Below are 19,490 nucleotides of genomic sequence, written 5' to 3'. Positions count from 1 at the left end.
TCTAGGAGAGCTGGCATGCAAAGATGTAATTTGCTCATGGTCAGAACAACACCAAAGAGTATTTGATGTCCTGAAACAGAAAATTGCTAATCCACCAACTCTCAGCTACTATGATGTTCACAAACCAGTTACTCTTTCCTGTGATGCTTCTAAGTTTGGTCTAGGTGCAGACATTCTTTAACAGCGCAGACCAGTAGCCTATGCTTTGAGAACTCTTACCTAAACCGAGATGCAGTATGCCCAGATTGAGAAAGAGCTTTTGGCAATTGTGTTTGCATGTTCAAAGTGCCATGATTATATTTAAGGTCGACCTATCCAAATTGAAACTGATCACCAATCTCTAAGTCACTATTTTGAAGAAGCCTATGCATACAGCTCCTGCCAGACTGCAACGCATGATTCTCAAACTGCAGAAGTACAATTTCAATCTTGTTTACACAAAAGACAAACTTCTTTATCTTGCTGATACCTTATCCAGATCCCTCAGAAAAAAAAAAAAAAAACAGCATAACAATGAGCAACTTGATTTTGAGGTCATAGAAGTGAGAAATCTTTCTTCCACACATCTTGATGAGCTCAGAACTCACACAGCGTCAGATCCAATTCTCCAGATGCTCAACCACTTTATCAGTTTAAGATGACCTTCCAAGCAATCTTGTTTACCAGTAGAAGTGCAGCAGTATTTTCCATACAGAGATGAGATTTTATCAAACAATGGTATTATCATGAAAGGTCCTAAAGTGATTGTTCCAAAATCCCTGCAACAAGAGTACATTCAGATTTTGCATCGTGGCCACGCAGGAATTGATTCTACCAAAAGAAGGGACAGAAATCTAGTATTCTGCCCTTCTACGTCAAGAGATATTGAGAAAGTACTTTCATCTTGTTCAGTATGACAATTTTCTGTCTATGGTAGTCCACACAGTTATTTCTCACAATGGCGCACACTTTACTAGTCAGCAGTTCAAGAAATTTGCAGAAGCGTGGGACTTTGTTCATATTACGAGCAATGCTGAATACCTTCACTCAAACGGCTTGGCTGAACTTGCAGTTCAAAGTGCAAAACAGCAATCAGACAAATCCAGATGTGACAATACCGATGTTTTTCTAAACTTGTTAAATCTCTGAAACATTACTCGTGATGATCATCTTGGTTCACCTGCCCATAGACTTATGTTGAGGCAAACCAGAACCACATTACCAATCAGCAGTAATTTATTGGTTCCATGTGCTAAGAACAACAAGGCAGTAAAAGTCCAACTGTTGAAGAAGCAATTGTCCCAGAAGTCTTACTATGATAAAACCACCAAACTGCTCAGTTCATTGAAAAAAAGTGGAGAGAGTGAGGATGCAGACATCAAAAGGTTTTGATCGCATCGGATTTGTGAAAAGTTTATGTCAAGAGCTGAGATTGTACATTGTGGAATCACAAGAACTGGAATTCAGACGAAATTGGAAGCATTTGTTACTAGTGTCCAAACAAGTGTTACAGCATCTTGCCTGTGACAAAGAGTCTAGTTCTCAGAGTGACTTGCCCAATGCTCCTGTTCCAGAGGACATTCCGTTAGCAATCTCTGTTCCTGAGAAAATCCCTGACAGTCCCAAGCAGAACATTCCCCAGTGACTGTGCTTGCTGCTAAACCCTGTCCTAACTATTATGTTCGAGATCGGGTCACATCTCAAAACCTAGTTCCAGATACACTGCAACCTGGACATGACTATTGTTTTCTTTACTAGTGTCTGTATGATTGCATGCCTACTCAAATGTCATTGTTTATATCAGACAGCTCAATAAAGAGGGAGGATGTAGATCAGAGTGTGTGATATACCTTTAAGAAGCATTCCAGTCAGTGGGCACGTGCATATTAAGTACTGACCATGTGCAAGCAAGAGTGCCATTTTGAGTGAGCAGCCAGAGTGAGAGTATGCATATATGTAGTCAGTTTGTTTAAGTTCAATGTTTCTGCCATGCATCCTGATGTGTTTGTATACAATAAACTACTTAAACAAACACACAAGCCTCAACATCTTCTTAATGTACACAAGACGAGCGACAACTCCCTTGTCAGAAATAAAAAACAAATTCCACAGAAAATTTAAATAAAGCAATATGAAGTAAAATTGCAATTTAACAATAGAAAAGCTATATCACTGTTAAATCAGTAGTAAATATCATATAAATGAAGAAAAAAGTGAAAAAATGCAATATTTTCCTGTCAGAACTTCCAAATGAAGCAGATAAACAACAGAAACAAGAGGATATAACAGAACATCAGTTTTCAAAAAGAAGTCATAGATCACTCTAGAAAGCACCAACAGCTGTTTAAGCAGTGTAGTAAATTAGAATTCCAAGAGGAATTAAGAGCAGTAGTAAATAGCAAGAACATTACAATAAAAAGTTTACGCATTTATATATATTAAACAGAAAAAAATCAAAAGTATATAATAATAAAGAGGAAGGAGAGATCTTAAAGGGATCTTATCTGAGTCTGGAAGCTGTAATCCACCAATGTAGGCTGCTGAGGATATTCAAATGTGTGAGTCCTACACCTGGCAGACCGAATAATTGACTTTCTGTGACAGGGGTTAAGCTTTCCCTGATGGCAGGGGCTTAGCCAATCTACTTTTACAGAGAGTCAGAGGGGATTCTGAGCTCTGGAAAACTGCCAGCATGGGTTTATGCAAGCATTGATCCCATATGCCACTGAGGCAGTGTGAATGATGAACATTGCATGTAAATGGAAAAATGTTAATATGGTTTGCTTTCTTTTCTATGAATGCATACATGCTTATGTCTTAAGAAATAATGTAATAAAGGTGTTTAAAAATAAAATAAAAAAGATACTGTAGGGAAAAATCCCAGCACTTTGACTACTACTATAATTTTTAATAAGCTACTGAAAATAGCTCAAATTGGTCATGACATCCACCTACCCCAGCATTTTCATGAGTGTAAATGTACCTTAGGGACAGATAAGAGACTGTTTTTTTTTTCTTGCATAGAAAAGCTTGTTTGTACATTATTGTTGAGAATTGCTTAACGCCACAGATGCTGCTACTGCTCAACTTATAAGCAAAGGCATGAAATCTAGGTCCAGAGAGGTCATCACATCAGTGTTCTTGGCCCTCATCACACCCATCGTAGAGTATAATGCCTCCTCTGTATGCACCTGACCAAACACATGCATCAACTGGAACATCCGCAAAAATTCCTTACAAAAGGAATACAGGAAGTAAACACAATGTCCTATACTGATTGTATCAAAGTCCCATCTCTTTACTTATTATCATACGGACTTCTGAGAGGTGATTTTTACCTGGCATACAAGGCATCCCTGGACCTTGTTTTCATGAACCTTCTGCACATCCATAAAACAAACAGTATCAGAATTACTAGATAAAAGACCCAAATGTTGCTCGTGATATAAATAGGATATATTGGAGAGACGGATATGTTTCTGATAGAATTATATTCACTGAAATAGATTCCCCGTCTGTTTGAAGCAGAGTTCTTCCCCTTCCCTATTTAAGTGCAACTTAATGGGTAATCGGAAATTCACCCCTTGTCTGATGCCTATGTGGACAGAGGCAGTCAGTAAATCATTCCTTATATAAATCAAATTTTGTGGGTCACATTTGGGTCACACGGCTAGGCTTATAAGGGCCCTAGTGATCATTAGCCTAGTATTCACCTATGAACCTGATGACAACTTCACTTGAACACTGAAGTAGAAGCCAGTAATGCTAAAGAATCAATACATTAACATTGACAAACTTCTCCTTAAACTTAATTTTAACTCATCATTGTTTCCATTTTGCTGCCTCTGTGTACTATCCAAGTTAAAATCACAAATACAAATATAATTTACAAAACAAGATTTTAGCTTTTTGCATATCATAATAAATATTTTAAATGCAAAAGTACAGTTAAACCTTTAGAAATTTTGGTTTGATATGCCAGTACATATTTTACTTTTATTTCTGTGAGATGTTCCTTTTCTAACAATAGCACCCCTTCTCCAAAAAGGCCTACACTAGTCAAAATTTCCAAAACCGTTTTACTGCTGACGGCATGTTTCAGGAATGGGTCATTTGTGGTCTCTGAAGAAATTCTATTGTATAACCTTGGTGAATTGCCTGCAACATCTATCTGTCAATAGTAATCTGGTTCCATACAGAAAGACGACTCAGAGGAAGTGGTAAGAGGAAGGCAAGAGTCACTCTGAAAGTCTTTGGCTATATCTACAGTTTCTTAAGAAACATGGATTTTTACAGGACTGTTTCCTTTTCAATTGTTCTTACTGATGAAACTAACGAAGAACATTTTTTTTTCCTGTAAACAACAAAAAAAAAGTTTCTCATTAGGAGTATAATTTCTTTGGTATTCAGGAGTAGGGGGTGCTTACGTAGCTTTAAAGGAAGACCTGTTTTTGTCCTTAAAGATCCTTAATACATCCGGTTTACAAAACAAAAATTCTTGTAGGCTTAACAGTAAAGTTCCATAAAAGTAATATAGTAGATATATAAACATTTTGCCAAGGTTATCTAGTAATCTTGAATCATTATCAAATGGCAAAGTTTCTTGAGCACAGATTTTCCATCTGACTAAATGCAGATAAGAAAATGGCAGCAGGATAACACTTGTACATAAGTGTTACATGCATCTTAGCCTTCTAAGGGTAATCTATGCATTCTGTCAGCTTTCTTTAGGGCCGCAGACTCTGCATCAGAACACTGACTACAAACTTTAAAATATTCTTATGAGTACAATACACTGGAGGCAATATCCATTTTTACCAGACAGCTTCTCTCTTTATCTGTCTTCATAAGAAGTGGGGTCCCTGTAAGCCAACTGAAAAAAGAAATCACCCATATGACATAAGGAACTGAAAAAAAACATGTCTTCTTGTGGTAAACCTGATCACTGAGACAAAGAGCTGTCCCTATTAGAATTCTGAAAGAAAGGTAAATAAATCTATCTCATATCATTTTTTCTCATCTCTATATTTATAACAAAGATGTTATAAATTCCTTCTCCCTCTTCAGTCTTCAAAGATTTTATTGTCTCTGTGTTCCATCCAAAGAGTGGCATTAGCAATCTGCCCAGTTTATGAATAAAGTCAGGTCTATACTGTTTTAACACAATTTCCTGTACAATATTAAAACGTTTTCTGGAAAAGGAATCATAGATGAAGGAGCACTATACATTCAGAAGATTAATTAGATGAAGAAATCAAGAGCCTAAGCAGATAAAGAATTGGTGAAGCACTAGGTTTGTCCTCCTTTGAAACCCCTACATCCAGCATGGTCTCAAACTGCACCAGCAATAAATGTACTGCTAAGGTTTTACTTTTTGGGAGCAGTGAACTTGGTTAGTAAAACTTTGCAGTACTTCAGAAAATGACTGTGTCCCTGTGTCGGCGTGGCACTTGAGAAATAAAAAAATACTCAAAAACAATGTACTGTGTTTGTTTCTTCACCTATTTGAAAGCCTCCTCTGATGATTCACTTCTTCTATGATTAATTTTACCTTTTCTTAGCCTATATTTTCTCTAACTTCTAATTATCTTGTTCATTAACTGAGTTGCAAATAATAAAAATGGTTATAAAGGCAGAAACTTGATGTTTACAGACTTGCAATAGCCTTCCACATCATTAAGTCATATTTAAAGATTGTTTGAAAATTTTGTGAGGAAAAAAAAAAACAAATGAGCTTGATTCCCTACATAGCTGAAACTACCCAGACACTGATGTGTGATGTGAAGTACTTGAGACAGCAGAAGGAAATTAAGAAGTTTCCAAGCAATGCTGTCTACATCTCTGCTTTTGAACAGGTAAGAAGGTCCTTCAGATGGAATGCAGTACTGCTGAACTCTGACTGGGTAGAAGACACAGGCAAATGGGATTCAATCAAAATGTTATGATTTATTTCTATAGTGACCCTCCTCAAGGGGTTTCACTTCACTTAACATGACAAGGAGTTACAGCAAATAATGTTTATGTGGAAAAGTACAAAAACAACGCTTTACAAGTCATAACTTAACACATGACATAGTATACAATCATTACACTTACCTTTGGTTTGAATGCTATGAGCTTCAGTACCATCTCAACAGTAAAGACACCAGTAAAGACCATATTAAGAATATCCATTGCATAATTAAAAGGCTCTGATTGCCCATAATGCTGAAAAATATATGTTACTATAATTAGAAAGGAGAAAAGTGCAGTATGATTTTTAAACACTACATTTATTTACCTTAATTTATCTAAAGACTCATTAACAATGTGTTCCTTTTTTTCAGAAATGACCCATGATCACTATGTGGTTATATTAACTAGTTATGCAGTAGTGAAGTTTACACCCTAATCTGCAGCATACAGTCTGTTAACAGTGTATCCCCTAGATGCAGGCTGCATTCAGCCATATGATAACATTTTACAGTTTTATTCATTAACACAAACTGTGCAACTAATTCAACAAATATTATCAAATGAAAAAAAATTAACCCTCTACTAATGAGTGAAAACAATGTAAATGAACTTAAGGAATATCTGCACTTTAATGACACATGGGGAACAGTCCATCTTTTCAATGAAATACTCAGTGACAGCCTCGGTGAATATATCTCAAGTGTCCCATTTATCAACACTGTTGCAGTTACACAGAATATACAATCAAGATTAAGGGAAACAGCCTACTACACGTTATATATAGAGTTTTACTGCTCTAAGGCTGTGAAATCTTGGAAAAAGTATATATTAATAGCATGGAATGTGGGGAATGCAGTCTCCTACATGGCTCTTTCAACAGATGCACCTGTGCAAAGCAACGGCAAGATTAGTGCATTATAAGGGGAATAATTTGGCAAAAGTCCATGTGAATTCAATGGCTGGTTATTTGTAGATGACATGTGACACATAAATCCATGTCGCACAATAATATCTCCTTACAGATGTAAACACATAATGAAGAATATTCTGAGAAAGGCATTACTGGCTTCTTCACAGATGCTCTGGTGCTGTAGAGGAATGAAGCCCTGGCTATGGACCAGGTGATCTGGGTTTAACAGTTCAGGTACCCAGAGGGGTGGGCAGTCCTGTGGGTGCCCCAGAGATGATCTCTGGTGGAAGCTAGGAACATCCCATATAGAAGGCATGGCCAAATAGGGGAATAGGGTAGAGCATGGTTAAGCAGCTGCAGAAGTGGGGCAAAAGACTACATACCCAGCACACCACAGAAGACTACATGGGAAGGGAAAGAGTAATGGAAAGAGTGCGAAAAAAAAAATAGGGAAAATGGTTTGATGCCAGGGTAGCACAACCCCCCCCCCCAGGACACACCTAAGATCCTCAGTGGCCCAGCTATGATACGGGCATTGGACCAGCGGAAAGGTAGAGCTGATAAACTCAAAGAAAGACATTGTGCACTGGGAAAGCTCATGTGAAAGGAAGGAAGGAGGTTATAAAAAAACAGAGAAAAAATACCAGGTCTTTCACAGGGGAAGAAAAAAAATTCTAAACACTAATCCTGAGCTATCTACCCCCAACATTTCCTTTGATCTCAAACCTGAAGAAAAAAATTAAAATATGTACAAGACAACTGTTACAGTTTGTCGTCATTTCCTCAAGTCTGAGTGATAATAGTTGTGAAGATTGGCTGAAGACAGGTGAAGGCTGCCAGCCTAGCCAGATAGAATTTTGGAGATAATTCTGTCATCTCTAAATATTAATGTAAACCACTAGCTTGTGTCTTAAATTGTAAAAATAGTGTTACACGTGGAACTGAAAAAAATATAACAACAGTGCACTCTACTGACCAAGTAAAGCATGTTGTGAACCTCTGATGTTAAAACTCGGAGCCAGTAAGTCTAGAGTGAGGCATCCTGCCTATTGGTTTAAGGCCAGAGTTAATGGCCAGAATTTGCATGCATAAATGTCCTTTATTGCTCTGGTTTCTGCCAGAGGTGAAGAATGTAAATGTAGTTTCTGTTAGCCTGGGACCCAGGGAAGTGTGAAGAATGATGTAACGTGAACCAGGAATGTGATTTTAAAAACAGAGAGAATCAGAGAGCATTAAGCATTTTTGTCGTGACTACCCAACTCATCAGCACTGTCTTGCTCTATTTGTAAGTTTATCTTAGAGTTGCGTTTTCTCTTAGAAATAGCTAGAAACTAGAAAGATTAGACTGTGTTTTTCTGTGATGTCAGAACTGTACTACTGAATTATTTTAAGTATTTCTTTGTGATCTCTGAACTCCTGACTAGCACTGTGTAGTAAAAAGTATTGTCTTGTGTTTTGACTATTTGTTATTAAATATTTTTAAACCCTTTCAACTGTGGCTGTTTTTGTAGAGATAATTTAAGCTCTTTAGAGTACTTGCATGCCTTTGGTAAAATTGTACATAGCAACTCCAATAGCTTTAGCCCTGGGCTATACTAACAATTGGATAATAACATTGCACAGTAATAATTGGACACCCTTTTAAGGGCCTTTGAGTAGCTGATAAATATTAGTGGGTGGTGGCAGCTGGTACTACCATATAGTCTGAGAAAAGGGGGGAGCACAGTTAGAGAACATGTGCCAGTCTTTCCCAGGAGTGTCTGTGTGGTTATATAAACTCTTCTCAAAGTGTGTGTGTGTGTGTGTGTGTGTGTGTGTGTGTGTGTGTGTGTGTGTCTGTGTGTGTGAGCTACTGGGGCAGGGACACGAAGCACTGGTTAGACAGGGGGTGCTGGAGGTTTTAGCTTACCCACTAGGCTGAGATCTGGACCCTATAGCTGTGCCAGTGGGGAGTCTTATTGGGGACCTGCAGAGCAAGGGAACGACCAGCCCCGGACTGACTGTGATCTCTGTGTGCACTTTAGGGAAATTGCACTTTACTGTGTGTACTTGTTATCCTTTCCTCCTATATGAGATGCCCCTCACTGGTGTAAGTGGTGAGAATTGAGGCTCCTTGATTGCTGGGCACAGACACGGGCGTCACATATTAATTGTTTGGCAGTGGTGGGATATCCACACCACATATTAATTGGTTGGCAAATACTAATTGGCTTGTAGTGGTGTGGGTAGAGTGAATTCCTGTAACTTGTGTACAGTGAGCTCTGAAGGTGTTTTGTGCTCTAAATCAGCCACACAGTGAATACTCAGAGTTCAGATCACAATTGTTTTATTTCTTTTGTTAGCTTAGTTAGTCAAGGTGAGCAGGCAGCATGTCAGCAGAGGAGTATGGAAAGCTGACAAGGAGCCAGCTGGCAGAGATGTGCCAGGCAAGGGGACTGGTACATGGAAACCTAACTAAGGCAGACCTGATTGCAGCCTTGGTTACAGCTGCATCAGAAAACAGCAACCATGAGGACAATCAGACTGGCATTGGAGATATAATACCCTCGAAGAATGGACAGCTCAACCTTTCTGCAGAGGACTTAAAAATCCATCTAGAGCTAAAGAGACTTGAATTGGAGGCCAGACGTTTGGAGACAAAAGCAGCTGAGAGACTGAGGAGTCTACAGGCTGAGAAGAATGAGAAACGAATACACCTGGAAGCTGAGGAAAAGGAGCGGCAGAGGAAGCATGAGAGGGAAATGCTGACTCTTCGCCAGAGTCATGAAGGTAATGGGGAAGGGAGTAATTGGACCCCAGAAGCACAAAAGGTCAGTAAATTTCTTCCACAGTTTAAAGAGGGAGATAATTTTGATAGTTTCATTAATATGTTTGAGAGGGTATGCAAACAGTATAGTGCTGACCAAAGGCTCTGGGTACGGTTCCTGACCCCCTTACTCCATGGTAAAACTGTAACTGTTTTGTCAAAAATGTCTGATGTTCCATGTTTTGATTATACTGCTGTTAAAAATCACTTGTTAGAATTGTTTAAGTGAACACCTGAAATGTACAGGAAAAAGTTTTGTGCGCACAGACGCAAGGCAGATGAAAGTGTGTGTGAATATGTTGCTAAACTGAGGACTTATTTCCATAGGTGGGTGAGTGGATGTCAGGTCACCACTTTTGAAGGGCTGGCAGAACGTATGGTGAAGGAACAAGCCCTTAGCACTTTACCTGAGGACATGAGGATCTGGTTAGTTGATAGACAATGTGCTACTTCAGATGATTTGGGGAAGAAGGGAGACCTATACCTGGCAAGCAGAGCAGCCCTGCACAGGAAAGGGACCCCCAGTACTGCTCATGGGTCTAAAGTAACCCATGGTGGGCAGCACAGACAGCCCCAACAGAATCTGCCAGTAGCAGGGGAAGTCACTAGTCCAAGTACACGTCCAGGACCTAGGGATAAATGTTTTGAATGCAACCAGTGGGGCCATGTGGCATACAGGTATCCACGGAGGCAAGGTGGAGAACAAAAGAGGAGGGAGCCAGTAAGTGGGAAAGACAACATACCAATACTAGGTTGTCTTGGGCCAACAAGGGTACCAAACTACCACCAAAGGTTATATCCTATTGTACCACAACAAAATCCAAGGGAGTAACCCAAGCAGATCCACGTAGTATAGTAAATAAAAAAACTTTAATACTCGAACTGAGTTCTGATGAAGCTTTGTATTATATGAGGTGAAAGCACGCTTAACATTGACTGAGTGTGGCTTGTAGTAGAGCCTTTTACTGCATTTAAATTTGAGTATTAAAGTTTTTTATTTACAATACTACGTGGATCTGCTTGGGTTACTGCCTTGGATTTTGTTGTGTTACTGGCTTGGTTCATTTGTACTTGTGGTATATCCTATTGTAGTGAATGTCAAAGAGGCCATTGCCAAGAGAGATACAGCCTCTGATATAACCATTGTAAAGCCTGCAATGGTTACAGAGGAGCACTACTTGCCTGGGCAGTCTACTCCAGTCAGGGCTTTAGGAGGGATCCCATTCCAAATACCTTTGGCTAGGGTTCACCTTGACTGGGAGGGTGGAAAAGGAAGCCAGCAAGTAGGTGTGTTTGAGGATATACCTGCAGATGATTTTGATGGCGCAGTACCCTGTGCTTCTGCAGTTACACTCAGTCAGGCTTGGAGACAAGCAGGTAAGTCTGGTAGCCTGGGGGAGATCCAAACAGACTGCATACTTGCAGACAGGACTGGTGAGGTGGTTACTTCAGGGAGGGAGCTACCCGGTAGCAGTGAGACTGAAGGTGAGCCACAACTGCTTGGGTGTACTGATGGTCCCTTGGACAGAGTGAATGCAAAGGTAGAAGTGAGTAGTAGAACCCAGGCTGACAGTGCGGCCACTGTCCGAGGATGCCAGACTTCCTGTGGAAGGGGAGCTGGGAAGGGTTACAAGGAGAGACTTGAGACAGGCTCAGCTCTCAGACCATACATTGCAAGGCCTGAGGCAGGTAGCTAGGAGGCACCTGATTCTCAAGGAAAGGGGGAATCTGTATACTGGGACAAAGGATTACTATACAGAGAGTGGACCCCTGACGAAGGGCTAGAAGGTGAGAGTACAGCAGTTGGTAGTGCTGAGAGACTACCATCTGGTGCTTCTACCCATAGCCCATGATATTCCCTTTGCAGGTCATATGGGCATAAAACCTACAAAGAGGCGTATTATGCAGAAATTCTATTGGCCTGGAATTTCCAGAGATGTAACAGGGTACTGCAGGACCTGTGAGCAGTGCCAAAAGGTAGGCAAGGCAGGTGAGAAGGTGAGAGCTCCTTTGATGCCTTTGCCTGTGACTGAAGAGCCATTTCAGAGGGTAGCTATGGATATTGTGGGTCCTCTGAGTACCCCAAGTTCCACGGGGAAAATGTATACCCTAGTGATAGTGGATTTTGCTACACGATACCCTGAGGCAGTGGCTTTGTCCTCCATTGATGAAGACAAGGTGGCAAATGCTCTGTTAGAGATTTTCAGCTGGGTAGGTTTCCCAAAAGATATACTGACTGACAGAGGTGCCAATTCCATGTCAGACCTGCTGGCTTGTCTGTGGAAGCCCTGTGGGTTAAAGCATATGAATACCATCCCTACCATCCCCAGACTAATGGTCTTGTTGAGAGGTTACTCTACAATCAAGTCCATGCTACGGGCATTTGCAGATCAGTTTAAGAGGGATTGGGACAAATATTTGCCCCATCTGTTGTTTGCATACAGATAGGTTCCCCAGGAATCCACAGGTTTTTCACCCTTTGAGTTGCTGTATGGGCATAGGGTGAAGGGACTTCTAGATTTAATTTGAGATGAGTGGGAAGGTGAGTAAGAGTCTCACAAGGAGTCTATTGTGGCATACATCCTAAACATCAGGACAAGGCTCAGGGAACTCATGGGCTTGGCCCAAGAGAACCTGGCAGAAGCCCAACAACAGAAAAAGGTGTGGTATGACAGGAATGCTCGAGCTAGAAAGTATGCTGTGCGGCAGCAGGTAATGGTTCTCATTCCTGTCAGACACAACAAGCTGCAAACAGCCTGGGAGGGACTTTACAAGGTGGTAAGAAAGGTAAGTGATGTTAACTAGATGGTGGAACTGCTAAGCAGAAGGCAGGGGCACAAATTGTACCATGTTAACATAATGAAACCCTACCATGATAGGAAGGCCCTTGTGCTGAGCATTTGCAGTGTACTGCAGGAGGAGTCTGAGGGAGATCTGGGGACTGATCTCCTCAGTGAGGCTAGGGTTGACACCTCAGTGGAAGGGGTAGCAATGTCCCAGTAGCTATCTCCTACCGAGGTTCGAGAAATCCGAACAGTGTTGCAGGAATTTGTGGACATGTTCACTGGAAAGCCAGGATGCACCCACCTGGGGCAGCACCAGGTGGATACAGGACCTCAAAGGCCTATTAGGCAGGCCCCTTATAGAGTGCCTGAGAGAGACAAACAGACTCTGAGGGAGGAGGTACAGGAGATGTTGGAGCTAGGGGTGATTCAAGAGTCCAACAGTCCCTGGACCTCCCCAGTGGTGCTGGTGCCAAAGAAGGATGGCAGCACCAGGTTCTGTGTGGACTACAGGAAATTAAATAGTCACACAGAGTCAGATGCTTACCCCATGCCTAGGACAGATGAGGCCCTAGAGCAGCTGGGTGCAGCTAAGTATCTTACAACTACTGATCTTACCAAGGGTTACTGGCAGGTGCCCCTGACTCCCAGTGCTAGAGAGACGTCAGCCGCTGTGACTCCTTTTGGCTTGTATGAGTTCACAAAGATGCCCTTTGGGATGAAGAATGCCCCAGCAACTTTCCAGAGGCTGGTAGGTCATATCCTGGCAGGGTCAGGAGGATTTGCCCTCACTTACCTAGATGATATTGCCATCTACAGCCATTCCTGGCCAGAGCACCTTCAGCATGTCCAGGAGGTGCTGGGCAGACTACAGAGGGCAGGGTTGACCATTAAGCTGAGCAAATATCAAGTGGGTATGGCAGAGGTCTTCTACCTAGGACATAGAGTGGGGAATGGTAAGATAAGGCCAGAACCTGCCAAAGTGGAAGCCATTCAGGCATGGCCTGCACCCGTTACTAAAAAGCAGGTGCGGGCATTTTTAGGGACAGCAGGGTACTACAGAAAGTTTGTCCCCAGTTATCGTACCATAGCTGCTCCCCTCACAGACCTGACAAGGAAGAACAGGCCAGATAAGGTAGTGTGGACCCCAGCATGTGAGCAGGCATTCCAGAAGCTTAAAAAAGCTTTGGGAGGAACCCCAGTGTTAGCCGGTCCAGATTACAGCAAAGAATTTGTTGTGCAGGTGGATGCTTCGAACCATGGAGTGGGGGCTGTACTTAGCCAGATTTCTTCAGAGGGAGAAGAGCACCCAGTGGTTAATCTCAGTCGTAGGCTCCAACCCAGGGAGAAATGTTATGCAGCTGCAGAAAAAGAATGTCTAGCCATAGTGTGGGCACTGCAGAAATTTCAGCCTTATCTGTATGGAAGGAAATTCACTGTTATGACAGATCAAAACCTCCTAACATTGTTAAACAGAGTCAGCCATCAAAATGCCAAGTTGCTAAGATGGAGGCTGGGGTTGCAAGCATATGATATGTCTGTGCAACACTGCAGTGGGATTAGCAATGCCAATGCAGATGGGCTCTCAAGACAGGGAACGGGGTAAGGTATACTCAGATAAACCTCACTCCCTCAAGCAGCATTTCTCAAGGGTCACTTGAAAAACTAGCTTGAGTTCTCCAGGGGAGGAGATGTGTGAAGATTGGGTCAAGATAGGTGAAGGCTGCCAGCCTAGCCGGATAGAATTTTGGAGATAATTCTGTCATCTGTAAATATTAATGTAAACCACATTGCTTGTGTCTTAAATTATAAAAATAGGGTTACATGTGGAACTGAAAAAAATATAACAACAGTGCACTCTACTGACCAAGTAAAGCATGTTGTGACCCTTTGATGTTAAAACTCGGAGCCAGTAAGTCTGGAGTGAGGCATCCTACCTATTGTTTTAAAGCTAGAGTTATTGGCCAGAATTTGCATGCATAAATGTCCTTTACTGCTCTGGTTTCTGCCCAGAGGTGAAGAATGTAAATGTAGTTTCTGTTAACCTGAGAAACCAGGGAAGTGTGAAGAATGATGTGATGTGAACCAGGAATGTGATTTTTAAAACAGAGAGAATCAGAGAGCATTAAGCATTTTGTCTTGCCCAGCCAACTCATCAGCACTGTCTAGCTCTAGATGCAGCTTTATCTTAGACTTGTGTTTTCTCTTAGAAATAGCTAGAAACTAGAAAGATTAGACTAAGTGTTTTTCTGTGATGTCAGAACTGTACTACTGAATTATTTTAAGTATTTATCTGTGATATCTGAACTCTTGGCTAGCACTGTGTAGTAAAAATTATTGGCTTGTGTTTTGACTATTTGTTATTAAATATTTTAAACCCTTTCAACTGTGGCTGTTTTGAAGAGATAATTTAAGCTCTTTAGAGTACTTGCAAGACTTTGGTAAAATTGTACAAAGCCACTCCAATAGCTTTAGCCCTGGGCTATTCTAACAATTGGATAATAACATTGCACAGTAATAATTGGACACCCTTTTAAGGGCCTTTGAGTAGCTGATAAATATTAGTGGGTGGTGGCAGCTGGTACTACTGTATAGTCTGAGAAAAGGGGGAGCACAGCTGGAGAACCTGTGCCAGCCTTCCCCAGGAGTGTCTGTGTGGTTATATAAACTCTTCTCAAAGTGTGTGTGTGCGTGTTTGTGTCAGCTACTGGGGCATGAACATGAAGCACTGGTTGGACAGAGAGGGTGCTGGAGGTTTTAGCTTGCCCACCAGGCTGAGATCTGGACCCTACAGCTGTGCCAGTGAGGAGTCTTATTGGGGAACTGGAGAGCAAGGAAGCGACCAGCCCTGGACTGACTGTGATCTCTGAGTGCTCTTAAGGGAAACTGCACTTTACTGTGTGCACTCGTTATCCTTTCCTCCTATATGAGACGCCCCTCACTGGTGTTAGTGGTGAGGATTGAGGTTCCTTGATTGCTGGGCCAGGGCACGGGCATCACATATTAATTGTTTGGCAGTGGTGGGACATCCACATCACATATTAATTGGTTGGCAAATACTAATTGGCTTTTAGTGGTGTGGGTAGAGTGAATTCTTGTAGCTTGTGTACAGCTCTGAAGGTGTTTTGTGCTCTAAATCAGCCATGTAGTGAATACTCAGAGTTCAGATCACAATTGTTTTATTTCTTTTTTTAGCTTAGTTAGTCAGGCTAAGTAGGCAGCATGTCATCAGAGGAGTATGGAAAGCTGACAAGGAGCCAGCTGGCGGAGATGTGCCAGGCTAGGGGACTGATGCATAGAAGCCTGACTAAGGCAGACCTGTTGCAGTCTTGGTTACAGCTGCATCAGAAAACAGTAACCAGAGAACAATCATACTGGCAGTGGAGATATAATACCCTCGGAGAATGGACAGCTCAACCTTTCTACAGGGAACTTAAAAATCCATCTGGAGCTAAAGAGACTTGAGTTGGAGGCCAGACGTTTGGAGACAGAAGCAACTGAGAGACTGAAGAGTCTACAGGCTGAGAAGAATGAGAAACGAATACACCTGGAAGCTGAGGAAAAGGAGCGGCAGAGGAAGCATGAGAGGGAAATGCTGACTCTTCGCCAGAGTCACGAAGGTAATGGGGAAGGGAGTAACTGGATCCCAGAAGCACAAAAGGTCAGTAAATTTCTTCCACAGTTTAAAGAGGGAGATAATTTTGATAGTTTTATTCATATGTTTGAGAGGGTATGCAAACAGTATAGTGTTGACCAAAGGCTCTGGGTACGGTTCCTGACCCCCTTACTCCATGGTAAAACTGTAACTGTTTTCTCAAAAATGTCTGACGTTGCATGTTTTGATTATACTTCTGTTAAAAATCACTTGTTAGAATTGTTTAAGCGAACACCTGAAACGTACAGGAAAAAGTTTTGTGTGCATCGACGCAAGGCAGATGAAACTGTCTGTGAATATGTTGCTGAACTGTGCACTTATTTCCATAGGTGGGAGAGCGGATGTCAGGTCACCACTTTTGAAAGGCTGGCAGACCTTTTGGTGAGGGAAAGTACAGTTGTGTACACTTACTATAAATGTACATGTTCGAGTGTATTCACTGTTGCAGTCATTACATTTGGGTAATCTGCTGGCAGTTTGCCCTCAGTCGGCCTGAATTCCAAAGTCTTGGGTCCTGCATTGGTTGCTGTCTCCTCTTACATGACGTCAGGTCGCCAGGGGTATAAAACAAGCAGCCAACGCCATTTTCTTTAGTTTTTCTTGCCCCAGATGTTGGGTGCCCCCAAAAAGGTAGCAAAAATATATATATAAAAACTATATATACATGCATCAATATAAACTTTACCTTCATCTACAAGCAAATACACCACATAGGTTGTAGAAGATAGAGAAGGAAAGATAAACTCCAGAATCAAAGGGGGATGGCAGGCGGGTAACCTGGACTGCAACAGTGAATACACTCAAACACCTACATTTATGGTAAGTGTACACAACTGTACTATGTTCTTCGTGTTTCACTGTTGCAGTCATTACATTTGGGTAGAATCCCAAAGCTATGGATGGGAGGATGGAGCTAAACAGCATTAGGTGCAGCTATAAGGCCCTGCAGAACTGCAGTGGCAAAGCCTGCCCTGGGCAGAGTAGAAAGGCAAATGATAATGCTTTGTAAAGGTGTGAACAGAACTCCAAGTAGCAGGCTCTAGAATGTCTTTGGTTAGTACTCCTCTGAGAAAGGCTGCTGACCTTGGGCACAGGTCTGCCATGGTGTAAGTAGCAGAAACAAATGCAGTGGCTTATCCACTTTGAAATAGTCTGCTTTGAAATAGCATTTCCTTCTGATCCTGCAGCATATGTCACTAATAATTGCTCAGTTTTTCTTAGAGCTTTAGTCCTACTCAAGTAGAACCTCAGCTGTCTGTGTACGTCCAAGGAATGCAGAATTCTCTCTCCCTTGTTCTGCGAATTTGGATAAAAGGTTGGCAGATGAATAGTTTGGTTAAGAGCCACACTGGAAACCACCTTAGGCATAAATGAAGGATTGGTCCTCAGAGACACCCTGTCTGGGTAAAATATGATAAAAGGCTCCACAGCCATGAGGGCCTGTAGCTCTGAGACTCTTCTTGCTGAGGTAACTGCTAGTAGCAGAGCTGTTTTCCATGACAAGAACTTTATATCAGCAGTAGTAGCTGGTTCAAATGGAGGCAGGGTGAGCTTTTCCAACACATAATTGAGGTCCCATGCAGGTATTGGTGATATTCTATGACGCCTTAAATTTTTGGCTCCTCTAAGATACTGCTTTAGTAAAGGATGAGAAAAGATTGGTGGCTCTGTATTGTAATAAGCCGAAACGGCAGAGGCATGGATTTTAATTGATGAGAAAGACAGGCCTTTCTCAAGCATCTCAGTCAAGTATTGTAATATCTGAGGAATATTTGGTTCTGCTGTATCCGTTCCTTGTGCTTGATTCCAAGCACAGAATCTGTTCCATTTATCAACATAAGATTTTCTAGTACTAGGCCTTCTGGCTTCAAAATTACATCCATCACAGCTTTACTGAGAGGTGTTGTTTGTATAACTACATGATCAGCCATGCTGCCAGGTTCAGTGTCTGGAGTTGATTGTGCAGGATCTGATTGTTTTGCTAGGACAATAGTTGAGGTCTTTGAGGTAAGGTACAAGCTGGGTATTGAGACAAGTTCCTTAGGACTGGGTACCAGTATTGGCGGGGCCAGTCCGGGGTAATTAGTATCATCTTTGGTTTCTCTTGTCTGACTTTTAGTAGGACCCTGGGAAGAAGAGGCAGAGGAGGAAAGGCGTAAACCGATAGGTTTTTCCAACTAAAGGATAGGGTGTCCACTTTCCATGCTTGCCTGTGATAAGTCCTTGTGCAGAATCTTTTCAAATGATAATTTTGAGGAGAGGCAAACAGATCTATGTCCGGGCTCCCCCATTTCTTTGTTATCATGCTGAAGACTTGTGGATCTAGTTTCCATTCGTGAGGGTCCATAAGGTTTCTGCTTAAATCGTCTGCCAGAGTATTTTGTTTTCCTGGCAGGAATTGAGCTTGAAGATGTATTTGGTAAGTCAAAGCTGTCTCCCACAGTGCCATGGCTAATCTGCAAAGAGGGTATGAGTGTGTGCCCCCCTGCTTGTTTATATACCACATAACCGTGGTGTTGTCCGTCTTTATCAGTAGTTGTCCTGGATGAAGTAAGTCCTTGAAGGCAGTCAGGACATTCTGAACAGCTAGCATCTCTTTTTGGTTGATATGTAGATGCATTTGTTTTGGAATCCATATGCCCTGAATGCATCTTCCCGCCATGTGGACCCCCGATACATAATCTGATGCGTCTGTTGTTAAGGTTTGGCTGGTAGGGGGTAGAGTGAAGGGCCGTCCCATGTTTTGGTGACATGCCTTTGCCCACCATAGAAACTCCTGTTGTAGGCAGGGAATGAGAGGAATCATTGTTTCCAGACTGTGACAATGCTGACTCCATAAACTTTTTAGGTACCATTGAAGTTTCCTCATATGCAGTCTTGCATATAGAATCAAAAGGATGCAGGATGCCATGAAGCCCAAAGCCTGCAGAGTTTGCCTTGCAGATAACTGGTTATTTGTTACCATCAGTTTGAAGTAAGTAGTCAGTTGCCTTTGTTTGTCTGGCATGAGGTAAGCCATCTGGGCAGTTGTATTCAAGCTTGCACCCAGGAATGTTATCTTTTGAGAGGGTACCAGTTGTGATTTCTTTTCATTTATTGTGTACCCTAGGCATGTTAGAAGCCTTTTCACAAATGCCAGATGTTGAAGAAGAATGTCCTTGTTCCCTGCTTGAATAAGACAGTCGTCCAAGCAAGGATATATTTGTATACTTCTTTGTCTGCAAAAAACAATTACTGGTGCCAGGCACTTTGTAAAGACCCTGGGCCAAAGGGCAGTGCAGAGAATTGGTAATGCATTAAGCCAGCCTTGAATCTGAGGTATCTTCTGCACGATTCCCTTATTGGAACATGCAGGTATGCCTCTTTTAAGTCTAATGTCACCAGCCAAGCATTCTTGGCCAG

General features: G+C 41.8%; 1 protein-coding gene across 1 annotated transcript in view; it reads right to left on the bottom strand.

Annotated features, from left to right (window-relative positions):
• CACNA1D (calcium voltage-gated channel subunit alpha1 D) overlaps nucleotides 1-19,490 on the bottom strand; it is a 5,051,180-nt gene that overhangs the window by 1,748,847 nt on the left and 3,282,843 nt on the right. The window contains exon 29 of the mRNA XM_044077483.1: nucleotides 6,076-6,186. Within this exon, the coding sequence (XP_043933418.1) occupies nucleotides 6,076-6,186 (111 nt within the window). The remainder of the gene's footprint in view (nucleotides 1-6,075; nucleotides 6,187-19,490) is intronic.

This window comes from Protopterus annectens, chromosome 7.part0, assembly GCF_019279795.1.
Source record: "Protopterus annectens isolate FY-2018-M chromosome 7.part0, PAN1.0, whole genome shotgun sequence".
NCBI classification, from domain to species: Eukaryota; Metazoa; Chordata; order Ceratodontiformes; family Protopteridae; genus Protopterus; species Protopterus annectens.
The sequence above is the reverse complement of the archived record's forward strand: the minus strand, read 5'-3'. Positions and strand labels throughout refer to the sequence as shown.